Here is a 17,764-nt window from a genome sequence, read left to right on the forward strand (position 1 = left end):
TTGAAAATTAGTCTTTAAAATTTAAAACTCAACTCTGAATTATATCACCTAAGGTTGTTTCAAAGATAGCTTATTAAATTTATATGTTTCTTTGTTATTAGATTATTTCTACTTCATACTGCTTTGGATGCTTCTGAAACATAAGAGTATATGTCCAAATCGAGTTTAATTATTATATTGAATTATTGCTTACTTATTTTTAACATGTTTCCAATAGGCAATTAAATTCATTTCATAATTCAGATTTTGATTTCACTTTAGAATTAATTTTCACATTTACTTTGTACCTACATTAGATGTTTATAAAACCATTTCTGTTTTCTCATCTGTGTGTTTTATATAACTTCCCATCTTATCAATAGTTTTATGTTTAATCTGGTTCTGTGATAGGTTTTTCTTTTTATTATGTCATTTTAAAATATCACCCAGTGAAAGCTGGACTTAGGAATGAGATTTCTGAAAGTATAAAAAATATTCTCAAAAAAACTAATAGTTTTCTTAACTATAAAGAACAAACTGGTGGTTACCAGAGGAGAGATGGATATGGGGATGGGTGAAATAGGGAATGGGGATTAAGGATTGCACTTGTCATAAGCACCGGGTATTTTGTGGAAGTGTTGAATCACTGTATTATACACCTGAAACTAATATAGCACTGTATGTTAACCAATTGGAATTTAAGTAAAAACTTTAAAAAAATAAACTAAAAAAATTAGTTTTCTTTCTCTGCTTTTTGTAATCAGAGGAATACTTACAATTATAAAACAGTTTATATTTTTCTCAGCATGTTCACATAAATTCTATTATGTATTCAACAATAGCCCCATCAGGTAAAGAGGGCAGCTTCCTACCTATAAACTAGGTCTACTGAGATATTAAGGTATCACTGGAGTCACAGTTTATCAGTAGCAGAACTGGGACTAGAATCTTTATGCTTGATCAACATTAAACCACTAATGTAAACCTTAGTTGCCATGACCTGTTTTAAATTCCCCAATTCTTACCTGAAAAGGGTTTTTGTTTTTTTAATCTGTGATTTCTGCTGGTGCCCTAGGGGCCAAGGGGAGAAGTTTTTAGGAAACAGACTGAGCTCAGAGAGATCCAGTAGAAGAGGACCAAAAAAGAAACCAATGGATATGGCAGTTAGGTCATTTTCAGTAGGATGGTTCAGATAAAAACCAAAATTTCACTGAAATGTCAAATGAATGAGAAATAAGTGAAATAAGAGAATATCAGTTATTGTTTTTCAACTACAGTTCAGCAAAGCAAATTTTAATCAACCAAAAACTGTTCAACTCCAGGCAGTAACTCTACACAGCATTCATGTTCTTACCACTTTCCTATTTTCTTAAAGGAAAGGGGAAAAAAAAGGGAAATTAAGAAATGAATGATAGATATATTTTGGACATTAAGGAGTTCATCCCTAATCTCATTTTTTGGTGAAGGAATACAAAGGTATCTACTAAGAGTAAGAGATTTGGGAATAGGTATAAAATTTTAAGAGTACAGTAAATATTTAGAATCTTTTGAATGATAAAAGAAGTCAGTTAGATACACTTCTTGATGTGTGGGGGGGTTTCCTCACTTTTCTTTTCACTACAGATAAGCAGACTATTTTGATAACTGCTTGTTCTGCACGTGGCTCAGAGGAACAGATCTTAAAGTGTGTAGAGCTACTGCTTTCAAGAAATGCTGATCCAAATGTTGCTTGTAGGTAAGAGCCTTATTATCTATTAAAAACTATGGATATTTTTCTTTGATTATCAGCCTGTTAAATATTTGATAGCATGATTTTTTAAAAATCATAAACAATGTGTTTACTTGGCCATATGGTTGAGGAATGAAAATAGGTTATACTGTCATGGTTCTAATTTTATAAGATTACCAAAGGAGGTATATCATGAAAGTTGTCTTTCAACTTTTAATTTTTAGAGGAATGTTCTAATAATTTGAAATGAGAGGGAAAGAAAGACAATAAACTATATCATTTCTTATGAATCATACACTCAAAAGAATGATTAAGCTGTAATGGTAAAACCTCTTCATGTACTCTGTGTATACCACTTACCTGCTAAACAGTTCTACACAGAATTCCTAAGTAATATATTGAAATGTTTTCATTTTCCTAAGACTTTTCCAATTACATTATATCATATAGGTAATAATGTCTAGATGCATAGAAAACAAGCAGTAACTGCTTGTTGGATCTGTTGAAATGTTAGTAATTTAAAAAATGAATCAGATAGCTTAAAATTTCTGTTACTGACTTCTTTCTTAATCTGGCTCTGTCTTCTGTTTTATTTAATCTCTTTCTGTTTTATTTAATCTTCAAAATAAATAGAGTAGGAAATAGGCTATCCAACTGAAATATGTATAGCGAAATAGAATTATTATCCATAATTCATTCAAATAATAATGATCTAATGCCTGATATATAGAAATGACTATACTTGACTTTAGAAGGTTTTTTTCCCTATTTAATTTCTATGACAGCTAGACAGCAGGTGTCTGTTTTGTCTCCCAGGGGACACTTGGAAATGTCTGGAAACACTTTTGATTGTCACACCTGGGAGATTCTTTTGGCTTAGAGTACGCTACTGGCATAATGGGTGGAGGCCCGGGATGTTGTTAAACACCCACGGTATATAGGACAGCCTCTCAAAACAAAGAAGTACCCATCCCAAAATATTATAGTGCCCAGGTTGAGAAACTAGTGTGAGAAAAGTCAAGACTGGGAGAGTGGATAATCAGTATTTAACAAACAGATTTTTTAAAGATCTGGAAAGACTACCTGCAGATTTGTAGCAAATCAATTCACAGGAATTTTAATTCTGTCATATAGGGTATAAACCCTAGGTAGGTATAACTTTTGGATTTGACTATACTTTGGAATTGGGAACTCCAAGATACCTAGTTTAAGTAAGCCTCGATGGGTGCTTAATTTTAATTTTTACCTTCAGAAGTTGTTTATGATAAGATTTGCCATTCTGGGTTCAATGGGAAATTGTTTTTTGCTGGTGCTCTTTTTTTTTTTTTAATTGCTTCTGCACTGTATTATAGAGAGAAAAATCTTTACCCTTCCAATTACTTATTATCTTGTAAACACACTGAAAGAAAAGTCAAGCAAGCCATTGTCATAGGTTCTAGACTGTTCTGCTTCCATAAGAACTAGAAGATATCTTTTAGATACACAAGGTATATTTAGGGAAAAACTTATTTGAATTAAAAATAACATAAGGTAAGCATCTCAAACTAAAACTATAAGGCAGCCACACAGTTTCAAAACTGAAAACCCTAGAAAAGCTGATGAATCTGAAAGAACATAAAATTTGAATTGATATGTGCTCAATTAAAACAGACAACTTTACAGCATGGTTGAAGAAAAGAACAATCTGCATCTAATTAACAAATGTGAGAAATACCTGAAAAACTATTCAGCTGTTTTTATTTTAAGCTCAAAGCATAAAGTAGTGCAATAATTGAACTATGTTTTCTTGCAGAAAATGAGGACCTTGATAGAGCTGAAAAGAATAAATCATGGGAAATAGTGCTTTTAGGCTGCAAATTTTATAAGAAGGATAGCATTAGTGGACAGATGGGGATAGCATGGTGGCAGTGGAAAAGAAGATATTTCAGGACACAGGGACAGTGCAATAAGACTTGGCAGGAATTTTATAGATAATTCATTAGAAATGACAAAAATCAAAACCTGTTAGAAGACTGGGAATTTTGGTTTCAATCCTTTTTCCCTCCCCTCTTCTTTTTTGAAAATTTTTTATGGCATTTAAGTACATGTAACATAAAGCTTGCCATTTTAACCATTTTCAGTGTATAGTGTATTTTCCTACTGTAAACTTTTGCTTCAGGCATCTGAAGTTTGCAGTCTTTTTGAGCATTGTTCACTTTTCTAGCCTGAGATCTGAGTTAAACTGAATAGAGACCTGCAGCTTGTATCTGTTCCTCAGATACCTATGACTATCTGGGGCTTTGTTTTACCTACTGAATTGTTTTTTTGGAAATCATGATTGGTGTTTGTTGCTGTTTGTTTTGCTAAAGCAAGCTGTTTACATATGTGTGCTAAAGATCAATATCACTAAATGCTTTTATATTTTCTGCTTCTCTTCTACTTCTTTAGCCATTCTAGTTCATTATTATGGTGAACATATAACATTCATATGTATTAGGTAAATATTATTTGAAGAGCAACTGTCATCTGCTTTGAAATTTTATGTCACTTTCTAATATTGTATGTACGTAGGCTTTAAAATCTACTAATACCAGGGCACCTGGGTGGCTCAGTTGGTTAAGCGTCTGCCTTCAACTCAGGTCATGATCCCGGTGTCCTGGGATCAAGCCCCAAGTTGGGCTCCCCACTCAGCAGGGTACCTGCTTTTCCCTCTGCCTCTGCCGCTCCTCCTGCTTGTGCTCTTGCTCTCTCTCTCTCAAATAAATAAAATATTAAAAAAAATAAAATCTAATACTATTTGATTCCTAAGTGTCAGTGTTTTTTGAGAAATTTTCTTAGTTTCTTTCAACATTTCTGACATTTCTTGTTTCACCTTGAAAATGGCCAATGGAAAAAAAATCCATCACTTTAACATGGTTATCATTAAGGTGTCTTCATCTCCTACATCAAGCATTATTATGACAAGCATTTTCTAAATTTTGGATTAATGCCTCGGTTCTAAATAAGTCTCCTTCATTATCTCTTCAAATATTACCTCTGCCCTGTTCTTTCCTCTTTGAGTCTCTAATTGTGTATCTGTTAGACCTCTCTCTTTTTCCCCATGTCTTTGTTTCACTGTGTCACATTCTGGATAATAGTTTTCAGTTTGCCTTCTCAGTCACTGAATCTCACTTCTAATTTATTGCTTCTAATTTATTGTTAAATTCATCAATTGAGTTCATAATTTCAGTTACTTTTTTTCTAGAAATTCTGTTTCTTTTCAAAACCAGCAGTGTCACTTTTTTAAAAAAAGATTTGCGAGAGCAAGCACATGCGTACTTGCACGGGGGAGGGACAGAGGGAGAAGGGAGAGAGAATCCCAGGCAGACTCCCAAGCTCGGCGTGGTGCTGGTCGCAGGGCTTGATCCCAGGACTCTGAGATCTCCACCTGAGCTGCAACCAAGAGTAGGACACTCAACCAGCTAATGCCACCCAGGCACCGCTGGCAGTGTCACTATTTATAGCTCTTTGTTCCCTGAAAACATTTTCAAGCTCTAAATTAGAACTTCTTTAGGATGGCAAACATATGCAGTTGACCTTTGAACAGTGCAGGGGTTAGGAGCACCAACCCCCTGTAAGGTGAAAATGTGCATATAACTTTCGATTCCCCCAAAACTTAACTACTAATAGCCTTCTGTTGAGCAAAAACCTTACCAATAACATAAACAATCAATTAACATAATTTGTATGTTATGTGTAATGTATACTATATTCTTACAATGAAGTAAGCTAGAAAAAAGAAAGTGTTAAGAAAATCATAAGAAAGAGAAAATATATAGTACTGTACTGTATTTTTTTAAAAGATTTTATTTATTGAGAGAGAATATGTGTGGAGGAGGGGCACAGAGAGGGAGGGAAAGAATCTCTAGCAGACTCCATGCTGAACGTGGAGCCTGATGCGGGGCTTGATCCCACAACCCTGAGATCATGACTTAAGCTGAAATCAAGAGTTGGATGCTTAACCGATTGAGCCACCCAGGTACCCCTATACTGTACTGTATTTATTGAAAAAAAATGTGTATAAGTGGACCTATGCAGTTCAAACCCATGTTGTTCAAGAGTCAGCTGTAGTTCAGAAGTAACAGTTACAATATTTGAACAAATCTTGGTGGGTTTGTTTTTGTTAACAGTAGCTTCTCATGCTTCTGATTCATGACTAGGTGCTAGTCATTAGATTTTAAAACTTACTCTTTGGCATACTATGAGGCCCTAAGGTAGGAATTTATGTGTTTCTAAAAGATGCCTTGGGCACCATCAGTCCAGGACTCATGTAACCTAAGTTCAGGGGTTGAAGTTCCCCGGGTCATTTGGTGATGTGTACCAAGAAAGCTAGTTTATTTCTGTTCATCCTTACTCTGAAGGTGTAGCCCTTAAAGTCCCGGCCTAATGTATGTTGAGTATGGTTTAGTAAACTTTCTACTTTGTATAAGCCCGGAACTTTGAATTTTGTTCCTCTTTGTGTTCACTGCCTCCAAAGCCACAGCTCATTTTCTCATTGGGCTCCTCTTGACGGGCGAATGCCTAGAAGGCAAAAGCAACCACAAATGCTATGTTTATTTACCTCTTTGGGGTTTTGCCATCTAGATTTTGGTTTAGTGGTTCTTCAATATCTTATTAGTCCTTCAGTTTTTAAGAAATTAAAATTTCATTTAGCTGTTTTAGATACCTTCACAATTTTGATACAAATTAGCTTGCCATTAATGGAATTAGAAACCTGCGTCTTCTGAATGTTTTGTTTTTTACTTATAGATCATCTGTTAGCTCTTTAATTCCTTGTATTCCATGCAATCTGTTATCTTGTTGAAAATAGCACTAATTTAATATTTAATGATGAACTTTCTGTATTACTACCTTGGGGTTTTATTTTATTTTTTTAATTTTTAAAAATTATTTTTATTTTTCCTCCTGTGGGACAAATGGTAAAAAAAAAAAAAAAACTGACAACTTGAAAGCCATTTTTAAGTTGACACAAATCTGTATCTTATGTTTCTCTTGGACCTTGGCTACTGACAATTCTTAGCACAGTGTACTATGTCTAGCAAATATGGAAATTTAATACTGTTTTTTTTTGGCTTTAAAATTTGTTTCTGGGGGTAGTTCTTTAGCTTGTTTTTAAATGAAACTGTGTACCAGGCAGTGTGTTGATTGCTCTTAAATAAATTCTGTAATATAATCCTTACACCTCCATAGTAGATAATATGTTTTTTACAGAACAGAAAAGTGACTCTTAGGTATTTAAAACTTTGAAAGTAGCACAGGTTTGATAAAGGAATTTACAACAGTTTAATCCAAACAGGATTCACCATTGGAATGTATTTATGTTTCCCATCTTGTCTATATTTAGGATTTTTCAACACAGCCAGTTTAAACAACATGGTCTTTTCTAATTGTTGCAAAATACATGTTTGTGTTAACCTGCCTTATATCTTGGGATTTTTTTTCTCTTTTTCCTAAAGTTTTGTAGATATTTGAATGTTTTGATTTTAAAGGTCCACAGATGTCAAAGGAAAGTATGTGAACACAAAAATATTATCACTTTAATGTAGCTTAGTCATATTTAGCCCTGAAAACAAGGTGGCCTGTAATCAAATTACTTGCAGCTTGGCAATTGTGCCGTAGTATGGACTTACCAGCCATTATTTTTCTTTTCATGTTGGATAATATAGTAATCAAGGACATTATGAATTACTGAAGTCTAAAAGGTCTGTATTAGATGATTGGATATATAATAAGATTTGAAAACTTCTTCAATCTTGCCTTAAATTTGGAGTTGAAATTTTTATTGTTAGAATAGTAATAAGCTTTCAAAAAGTATATGTAATTATAATTGGGTTTTTTTTTTTAAGATTTTATTTATTTATTGGAGAAAGCCAGAGACAGAGCGCAAGCAGAGGGGAGGGGGACAAGGGGAGGGAGAAGCAGACTCCCCTGCTGAGCAGGGAGCCCCATGCGGCTCGATCCCAGGACCCTGGGATCATAACCTGAGCCAAAGGTAGACTCAGCAGACTGAGCCACCCAGCATCCCTGTAATTTCTGTTTTTAGGAATTGTGTGGGTTCTTTTCTCCAGGTTTTCTGAAACATTTTCTTATATTAAAAAAAAATGTATATATTTTTACATTTAGAAAGAAATTTTCCTGGCAGAGAAGTTTATTATATTCAGGTTGCTCAGACATGAGATAAAGGTTTTGTAAAATGATGTGGCATTTTAATTTCAATAGATGTTTTTTTTTTTTTTTTTAAGATTTTATTTATTTATTCGACAGAGATAGAGACAGCCAGCGAGAGAGGGAACACAAGCAGGGGGAGTGGGAGAGGAAGAAGCAGGCTCACAGCGGAGGAGCCTGATGTGGGGCTCGATCCCACAATGCCGGGATCACGCCCTGAGCCGAAGGCAGACGCCCAACCGCTGTGCCACCCAGGCGCCCCAATAGATGTTTTTATTACCATTGATAAGACAGCACACATTAACTGATAGCCAAGGTTTTGACGTAATCATTGTGTGATTGTTAACTTGTTGAATGTTATTGCCTGTTCTAATAGACAGAAAATACTCTGGGAAAAATGTTACTTTCTTTCTCAGAATATAAATTTAGTTGTAAATGTCACTGGAGCATTTGGTAGATTGAGGTTTATTTTTGGATTACAAGATTAACTTGTTTTCTAGTCGTAAGTAAATATGTGGCATATCTTTGCTCTGAAAACATAGGCTGAAGTCACAATAATATTTTCAGAAAGAATTTAAAAAATAGCTTATTTAGAAAACTCCATACTTAGGTCATGGCATTAATATTGCTGTTCATAAACCTAGAAATCTACTTGGTCATTTTGAAAGCACAGAATGAAGAGGATAAAGGTGAGAAAAGCTAGTTGATGAAAGCCCTTGACACTAATCTCTGAAAACACATACACAGAAACCAAGACTTTAAAACAAACAAAAAAATAACTCCCAAATTCTGACTTGACTTTGTTTTATTGGTGTCTAGCACCAGTGTAAGTTGTGTTTTGGCTACTAAAGCTTCCACTTGGAGAGACCCATACCATTTCTTCTATTTAATTGTGGTCATATCTAGCTTCAAAGGAGTGAGGAAGTATAATCTTACTGTGTCACAGGAGAATCAGCAATATTGGGTGGACAGTCTTGATGATTTACCGTATCAGCTTAAATGTCTTTTCTTCAGGGTCATAATAATTGTATTTTCTTTTAACTGTATGCTTAAAGCAATAATTAATTTTGAATTTTGAACATGAATTTGTAGCAAGAAAAATTGGTATTTACCTCAAACTTTTCATTTACTTTTATATATAATTTGTCCCAGGTCGCCTGGGTGGCTCAGTTGGTTAAGCATCTGCCTTCCGCTCAGTTCGTGATCTCAGGGTCCTGGAATGGGAATGGAGCCCCACAGTCAGGCTCTCTGCTCACCAGGGAGTCCGCTTCTCCCTCTCCCTCTATGCTCAAACTCTCTCTCTGCTTCTACCTCTCCTTCTGTGCTTGCTGGCTCTCTCTCTCTCTTGCTCTCACTCAAATAAATAAATAAAATCTTTAAAAAAACAGAAAGAAAAAAATTTTTTAAGATTTTATTTATTTATTGGACAGAGAGAGGCTAGTGAGAGAGGGAACACAAGCAGAGGGAGTGGGAGAGGAAGAAGCAGGCTTCCAGCGGAGCAGGGAGCCCAATGTGGGGCTCGATCCCAGTACCCTGGGATCACGCCCTGAGCCAAAGGCAGACGCTTAACATCTGAGCCACCCAGGCACCCCTAAAAAAAAATTTTTGTCCCTAGTTTGTTATTTATATTATCTCTTAAGTTCATTGCATTTTTGATATTTATAATCCTACCTTAAGGGCTGCTTTATTAGCCTCCTAATTGATATTTTTGATTGCACTATTTCTGTAATTTAATCAGTTTTGTGTGCTGTTACCTGTAGAACACACTTCCTTTTGTCTTTTAAGTGAAAGCCAAACCTCTCTGTAATTTGATCCCACCTTGATGACTTCTTACTATTTCCTAAAGTCTAATTTCATTTTATTTCAAAATTGTTCCTCAGATACATGGTCATTCCTGCCTGTTTTTGCTTTTGTTATTCTTCAGTTTGGAATATCTTCTTCTTCCCTCACTGTGCATTCAAATTTGTCTTCAAATGCCAGGTTAATAGTCTATGATGCTTTCCTTCGTTATTAAGCCCACAAGAGTACTTTTGTTCGTAAGCTATAATTTTGGATGGGTGACTATCTTGTTCAGCACATTTTTATACATCTCATATGTTGTCCTTTCATTGTTTTCTTGTATGAAAGTCTTGATTTCCCTGTGAGCCACTCGACTATCCTGGCACTACATATTTTTTGATTCTTTCACAGTTCTTTCATTTGATATTTTTCAAGTTTTTATTGACTTTAATAGATTTGACATAGAATGATCGTTTGTCTATTTCATTTACAAAACTTAACTGAAACATATTATTTGTGAAGTAATTAATATGTCAATCCATTTATGCCACAAAAAACATGAACCTGGGTTCAAACACTATCTCAGCTCTTCGCCCAAGCTAATGTAGCCATTAAGTCTTTTGAAATAGTTAAGGCTCAGTTTCTTTAGGGATTGATAGCATGATACCTAACTAGCTATCAGGGTAGCTGTGAGAATTAAAACAAGATAATGAATATGAAAGTACTTAACATGCTGCCATTGCAGAGTAGATGCTAAGTATCACTTTACTTAAATTCATAATGTTTCCTGTGCTGTATTGTAAGAGCACAATTTCTAAAATGCATATTTCTTACTAATTTATGAAATTAAATTGATAAGTATATATACTATTTTTCTTTAAACATTTTTATCATGTTAATAAATTGTACATAAATGTGTAAGTATATTATTTTTTGAACTTAAAAATGGTTAAATATTTCAATATGACAGATATCTGGATTATTATTATGGTAGATCAGGAGTAAGTGAGAGTTGGGGATGTGGAAAGAATGTATATGAACTACCCTTTCCAGTGGCTTAACAAGAAAGTAAAGATACAGGATGTTAGCCCAGTGGGAAAGTTAGATACACTGTGACTTCAGCAGTTAGTCTTTAAACTCTGTTCTAACTGCTAAAAGAATTATTTTTTTAAGTGAAGCTGTAGTTTGTCTAACACTCCTCAAAAAGATTACCCAATTAGTGAATATAATTGTTTCAAGTGCTTTGTAATTAGAAATTATAATCCATACTCTTCTGAAGACTCTCTTTGAACTTTGGTATTGATTAGGTTTAGGTCACCATACCCTTTTCATACAAAAATTAATTTGAAATAAAAACCAACCATATTTCATGTACTCTGACACATTTTTTTCACGTATTTGCATCTCTGAAATCGGCGTGCCTCCTAAAATTGATGGTGTCATAGATCAAATGAAATATAGATTTGTTATTTATCTATTTTAATTGTTTTGTATTGTTTTATATTTTTTGTATTTGGGGTTGTCCAGTGGTACTAGAAGTCCTGGAAGAAGTGAACAGTGTAAAAATAACATTTTAAGCTTTCTCTCATGATTTCTTAACTTTCGAAAATGAAAGATTTTTTTCCTAAATATATGCTGTTTCAGTGGTTCCCACCAAAATAGGTTACTTTCTACATATTAATGGTCTGTGCTAAAGAAGAAGGTTGGATTGCTGATGTAATGAAGCATAAGATTAAAAGAACTGATTTATTTCTCCATTATGCTTACCTTGTATACATATAGGTGGTATTTTAGTCAATAGGAAGCATACTGCTACAGTTATATTTCCTTTTGAAAATTTTTCCTGCATTCAAGTGTATGGCAACAACTTCATGAATACCTATACACAGAAGTGAATCCATTTTGTTGGGAAAGTTTAATATCTCCCGATAATATGTCGTTGTAGAACTGTGCACTAATTAGGACCTTTACTTAGTCAAGAATTTATTGCATCTCATTAAGATACTAATTTTTAATATCCATTGGCCCTTACTAAAGCCAACAAGACTTATTAAAAATCAAGAAAAAAAACATATAAAACTTTGCATACCAAAGCTGTAACTCATATAGTCTTTGAGAAGCCTAATTGATTCAATTTTGCTTTAAATATGTTTAAAATAATATGCTATAATTAAAGGCTCCTGTGCATCCTCCCCAATCATATTCATTTCACTTCTTTCTTCCCCAGAGGTAACAAGTCCTATAATTTGTATGTATTTTTCCTGCCCAAGTTGGATGGATTATCATCCACATGAACTTACATATAGTAATCCATCCATATATCTGTAAAAATTATATCATTTGGTACATTTTTTATTCCATTTTTCATTGAGATCTGATTTACAAAGTGAAATGTACAGATCTTACGTGTACAGTTTGGGGAATGACAAATAAATACACCCACGTAGCTCACATCCCTTTCAAAATACAGAACATTTTTCCATTACCCTAGGAAGTTCTCTTAAGTCCCTTCCAAGACAATCCTCTGAACCCTAGAGGCAACCACTATTTTATTTTTTTTCTACCCTGATTGGTGTTTTGTTTTGTGCATCATACATTATATACTTGTAGTATCTGAATTCTTCACTCAGCATAATATTTTTGAGATATATCCATGTTTTATGTATCAGTAGTTCATTTCTTTTTATTGCTGGTAAGTAGTCCAGTGTTTGAATATACCACAATTTTTTAAATCTCTTAGTTTTCGGGGCGCCTGGGTGGCTCAGTCGTTAAGCGTCTGCCTTTGGCTCAGGGCGTGATCCCGGCGTTGTGGGATCGAGCCCCATATCAGGCTTCTCTGCTAGGAGCCTGCTTCTTCCTCTCCCACTCCCCCTGCTTGTGTTCTCTCTCTCTCTGGCTGTCTCTCTGTGTCAAATAAATAAAATCTTTTTTAAAAAAAATCTCTTAGTTTTCTTTTTGTTACTGATTTCTGTTAATTTCACTGTGGTCAGAGAACATCGTTCTATATGATTTCCCATCTTTACAGTTTGTTGAGATTTTCTTTATGGCCCAGAATGTGGTCAGTTTTTGCAGATGTTGCATGTTCACTTCCAGTAATAATTTGGCAATAGTTGGGTATAATGGTCCATGTGTATTAATTAGGCCACATTTATTTGTTCTGTTATTCAGACCTTCTCAATGACTGCTGATTTTTTTGCTTGCTTGTTTTGTCAGTTACTGTGATTTCTATTTGATCAACTTTTGCTAATGTTTTAAGGTCACCATATTCCTGATGCATTAACCTTTTATGAAGTATGTTCCTCTGCATGTGTAGTAATGTTTCTTAATTATAATATACTTTATTTAATATAAGTATGACTGTATCAGCTTTCTTTTAGTATCTTTTTCCATCCTTTTGCTTTCAGCCTTTCTTAGCTATTTATTTAAAGTGAGCGATAGATAGTTCTTTTTTTTTTTTTTTAAGATTTTATTTATTTATTTGACAGAGATAGAGACAGCCAGCGAGAGAGGGAACACAAGCAGGGGGAGTGGGAGAGGAAGAAGCAGGCTCGTAGCAGAGGAGCCGGATGTGGGGCTCGATCCCATAACGCCGGGATCACGCCCTGAGCCGAAGGCAGATGCTTATCCGCTGTGCCACCCAGGCGCCCCGATAGTTCTTTTTTTTAATTCAGATTAATTAACAGTAGTTTCCTTTTAATTGGAATATTTAGTTCACTGGTGTTTAGGGTACATGCTGACAGATCTGTTTCATTTAGTTAGTGCTCTTTTTCCCGAAGATTGCTTTTGGATTAATCTTTTTCTTATTCATTTTCCTATCTTGCTAGTTATTCATTCTTCTATTATTCTTTGAGTGGCTGCTCTAGAGATTGTAGCATGTACTTTTTACTTTTAAGAGTCTGTTATATACTAATACTTTTACCAATTCCCAGACAATGTCAGGAATCTTAGAATATTTTAACTCCATTTGCTCATCCCACTCCTACCTTTGTTGTGGTGGTGTCATATATTTTAAATATCTATGTGTTTTAAACCTCACATCACATAATTATCATCATTTTATTATTGTTACCAATTATGCTGTTATTGTGAACTCTTATTTAGATTTAATCATATATTCATTCTCTCTGGTATTAATTCCATCCTGTATTTTCATGTTTCAATCAGGGCTCATTAGTCTTCTGAAAACCTTTCTTTAGTTTATTTGCTGGTGACAGAGTCTGTTTTTGTTTGAAAACCTTTTTATTAAAACTTTAATTTTGAAAGTCATTTTAATTGAGCATAAACTGTAGGTTAGATGTTATTTCCATTTGGTATTTTAAAGCTATCATTTTGCTGTCTCCTGGCTTCCATTGTTTCTACTGAAAAGCTAGCTGTTAGTCTTATTGTTGAGGGTATTGTTTTTTATCCTCTGGTGGTTTTTATGATTTTCTGTTTGTTTCTTGTTTTGGGCAACTTTGCTATAATATTCTTAGGTATATCTTTCTTTGAATTTGTTCAGCTTGGGGTTTATAGAACTTTTTAAATCTATTGTTTGATATATATTGTGAGTCAAAAGTTTTTCAGCCAATATGTCTTCAAATACTGCTTTTACCTCATTCTCAGCCTCTCTCCAACTGAGATTTAGACCATTACACCCATATCACATATGTCTCTTAACAATCTTTTTTTTATTTTCCATCCTTTTCCTCTCCATATTTTACCCCAGGTATTTTCTTCTGGCCTCCTCCTAACCTCCAGGTTATTAATCTGCTGCTGCTGCAGTTAATCTGCTACTAAACTCATCCTTTAACTTCTTAATTTCAGTAATCCTATTTTTCAGTTCTAGAATTTCTGCTTACCTCTTTTTTTCCCCTAAAATTAAAGGTCTCTAATTAAATTTTTTCTTTGTCTTCTGTTTTCTGGAGCATATTAATCACACTTATTTTGAAGTATGTTTCTAGTAACATCTATAGGTTTTTTTTTTTTATTGTCTCTCTCTTTTTTTTTTTTTTTTGGTCACTTGTTTTGTCTTCTAGAATGCCTAGTAATTTTTGATTGAATGCTAGGTATTATGTATAAACATTTGTATAGGTCTGTTTGCTTCCAGAAAATATTTTCTTCTGACTGGGAGTTAGAACCTTGAAGTAATCAGTGATTATGATTGTTCAGGTTGGATTTCAGGATTAATCTCTTTCCTGTATAGCCCTTCAGTGATCTCAACTCAAACTTGGGATTTTACCTGAGCCACTCCCCCTTCAACAGTCATGAATGATAAATTTTGTCTCCTCAGTTTTATGGGAGTGCTAAAAGCTCTTACCTTTTCAGCTTCTTACCATCTGTTTTATGGTCTTCCTCTCCTCCTCACACATATTTTATGTATCTTAGGAATCTGCATATGCCTTGAAGATAAAAGCGCAGCAGAAGATCTCTTCTCTGCAGGGTCTGTTTTATTTTCTTTTTTATTTTCTCTTTTATTATATTTTTCCTGGAAAAAAGGGAATAGCAGAAACGGACTCTTAATCCTTGCAGTTCTTGGTAGCCTTGAACCCCAGTTTTTGTGTCTTTATCCCCATAGAGGTACTGTTTTCTGCTTATGCTACCCAGGAATTGGTGAATGTCTCAAGAGAGAAAGTGACAGAGAATTTAGTACTCAGTTCAACAAATGCCTCTTTTTTCCCTAAGTATTGGCCTCTCATGTTCTGGCTGCCTTGGTTTTCTATCAGGCCTTCAAACATATTTTGTATTTTGTCAGCTTTTACAGGCTTTGTTAGTGGGAGGGTTAATATAATAAAACTACTCTGATAGCTGGATATGGATGTCCAATTCATAGCGTTTTATCATTGTCTAAGTTTCCTTTTTCATAGTTTTTTCATTAATTCCCCAAGCTAAAACCTGATTGCTTAAAGCAAAGTAAAAACAGTAGATAATACTGAACTATATGGTAAAAATGTGACATGCAGACAAACCTACCATTGCCCTTGGTACAGAGAAGTAATAAATACATCATTATGAAGGTACATTTTCCCCCTGTCAGATTGAGAGTTTTGTTTCTACTTTTCCTTGTATGCCCTCTAGTGGAAGTTTTATTGAAATGACATAATTAGATGAATAAAAGGCTCTGTATCATCCAGGAAAAAAATTGTAATTATGGTAATAATATGTGTGCATTTAATTTTTTTAATCAGCTCTTGACCGTTAACAATTTTTGAGGAACTTTGGTAGGTGAAAGAAAAAACAATATCACTAATATATTCAGCTGGGTTTAAACAATATATGCTAAGCACTAGGAGATACAAGGTAACAGATTCATGCCCTGCCTCAAGAATTTGACAATATAGTGGAAGAGATTGCAAGATGGTAGACGTTTACAATATAGTTAAAGACTAGGGGTAATAGAGGGTTTCTCTAGGAATTGAAATTAGGAGAGAATTTAACAGAGATGAAGATGTCAATGAAAGATTCCTATAGTTTTATCTTTAGAAATGAGACTTGAAGAATGAATAGCAGTTAGTCAAATGAAGATGATAGAATAGAATATTCAGTGTAGAGGGAGGTGCCTCTGCAGGCAGAGAAGGATAAGAGAGCACATTTTATTTGGGCAATTGTAAGTTATATAACCAGATCATATGGTATTAAGAGTAGAAAATGAGTCAGAATTTAGCAGTGGCTAGATAATCTGTGTAATCCATGCTAGAAAATATGAATTTCATCCTGAAAGCTATTGAACAATTTTAAGAAAAAGGAATGTATTAGTATTTTATAAAGGTTATTCTGACAGTAGGTTGAGGATCAGTTGGAGCCAAGAGGTCCAGTTAGAAGGGTGTTGCTCTCACCAGAGCCATGGACGGTATGTTCAGAACTGAAAATAGCAAGTAATTTTGCCTGAATTTGAAGAACGTTAGTTCCACTGTACCTCAAGATAGTTATGAGAATGTATTTTTACTTAAAATTCTAATCACAAAAGGTTCCTGTTAAAATTTTTTTAACAATATGTAATTTAGAAAGTGAAAAGTCTTTTTTTTCTACTCCATAATAGGTTGTTTGATATTCTTACAGAATTTCTTCCATGTGTAAGCATTTTTCTTTTGTTTTCCTTTGTTTTTAAATAGGATCATATGCTCTATACTGTATCGCATTTGTTTTTTCAACTGATCACAGACACTATACTGCCAGTATGATAACTATAGTTTTCTCTTTATAATGGTTGCATAATATTCCACTGTATGGATGCGTTATCATTGCTTAACCTAATATTTTACTAAAAAACGGTTGGATTATTTTCAGTTTTTTTGTATTACAAAAAATGCTACAGTGAACATCTTTGGAAACATGGGTAGGTTTTCTATGAAACCTATTCCTAAAGTAGAGTTGCTGACTCAAAGATATATTTATATTTAGAATTGTGATAGGTGCTGGCAAATTGTCTTCTGAAAAATTTGGTTACTTTATACCACCTCCACCAGTATTTGAGAGGACTTATACCACGATATCATTGGATATTTTTGATGTTCTAAATTGTCCAATCTGATGTGTAAACAATGATATTTCATTTTAGTTTTCATGCTTTTCAGTAATACCTAATTGATTAGTCTTCTTCATTTTCGTGAATTGTTTATATTTCTTTGTCTATTAATTGCCTGTGACCTTTGTCATTTTTTCTATTTGGTGGTCCATATATTTCTTACTGATTTATAAGATCTTTTTTTGTATTGGATCTTTTAGCTTTGTATTGTTATATGTGTTGAAGATGCTATTTCTTGTATGTTTTCATTTGTGCTGTTTTTTGTTTTTAATTTTATGTTGTGATTTCTATCTTTTAAGAAAAAATGTCAGAAAGCTAACTTCCAAAAAAAGTCCTAGGCTCAGAGAGTTGAACAAGCTACTACTTTTAAATTTCTAAGGAATAGATTACACTAATACAATTTAAATAGTTCCATAGTATATAAAAAAGAGAGAGAAGACTTTCAGTTCTTTTTTATAAAGCAAACATAAATGATTCTGAAATCCAGTTTAAAAAAATTATCTACTCCGACAAACTTTATAAATCAATCTCAGTTACAAATATAAATACAAAAATCCCAGATCTTTAACAAAGTATCAGGAAAATTAATGTTA

At 33.9% G+C, this 17,764-nt stretch overlaps 1 protein-coding gene and 1 long non-coding RNA gene across 2 annotated transcripts in view; one reads left to right on the forward strand and one right to left on the reverse strand.

Moving 5' to 3' along the window:
- Nucleotides 1-17,764, reverse strand: part of LOC148110360 (uncharacterized) — a 104,288-nt gene that overhangs the window by 15,882 nt on the left and 70,642 nt on the right. The window contains exon 3 of the long non-coding RNA XR_015723891.1: nucleotides 14,983-15,134. This is a non-coding gene — a long non-coding RNA (uncharacterized LOC148110360). The remainder of the gene's footprint in view (nucleotides 1-14,982; nucleotides 15,135-17,764) is intronic.
- Nucleotides 1-17,764, forward strand: part of ASZ1 (ankyrin repeat, SAM and basic leucine zipper domain containing 1) — a 49,093-nt gene that overhangs the window by 3,184 nt on the left and 28,145 nt on the right. Inside the window, exon 4 of the mRNA XM_045793638.2 lies at nucleotides 1,603-1,714. Within this exon, the coding sequence (XP_045649594.1) occupies nucleotides 1,603-1,714 (112 nt within the window). The remainder of the gene's footprint in view (nucleotides 1-1,602; nucleotides 1,715-17,764) is intronic.

The sequence above is a fragment of the Ursus americanus genome, chromosome 3 (assembly GCF_024610735.1).
Source record: "Ursus americanus isolate L20-20 chromosome 3, mUrsAme1.1.p, whole genome shotgun sequence".
Taxonomy (NCBI): Eukaryota; Metazoa; Chordata; class Mammalia; order Carnivora; family Ursidae; genus Ursus; species Ursus americanus.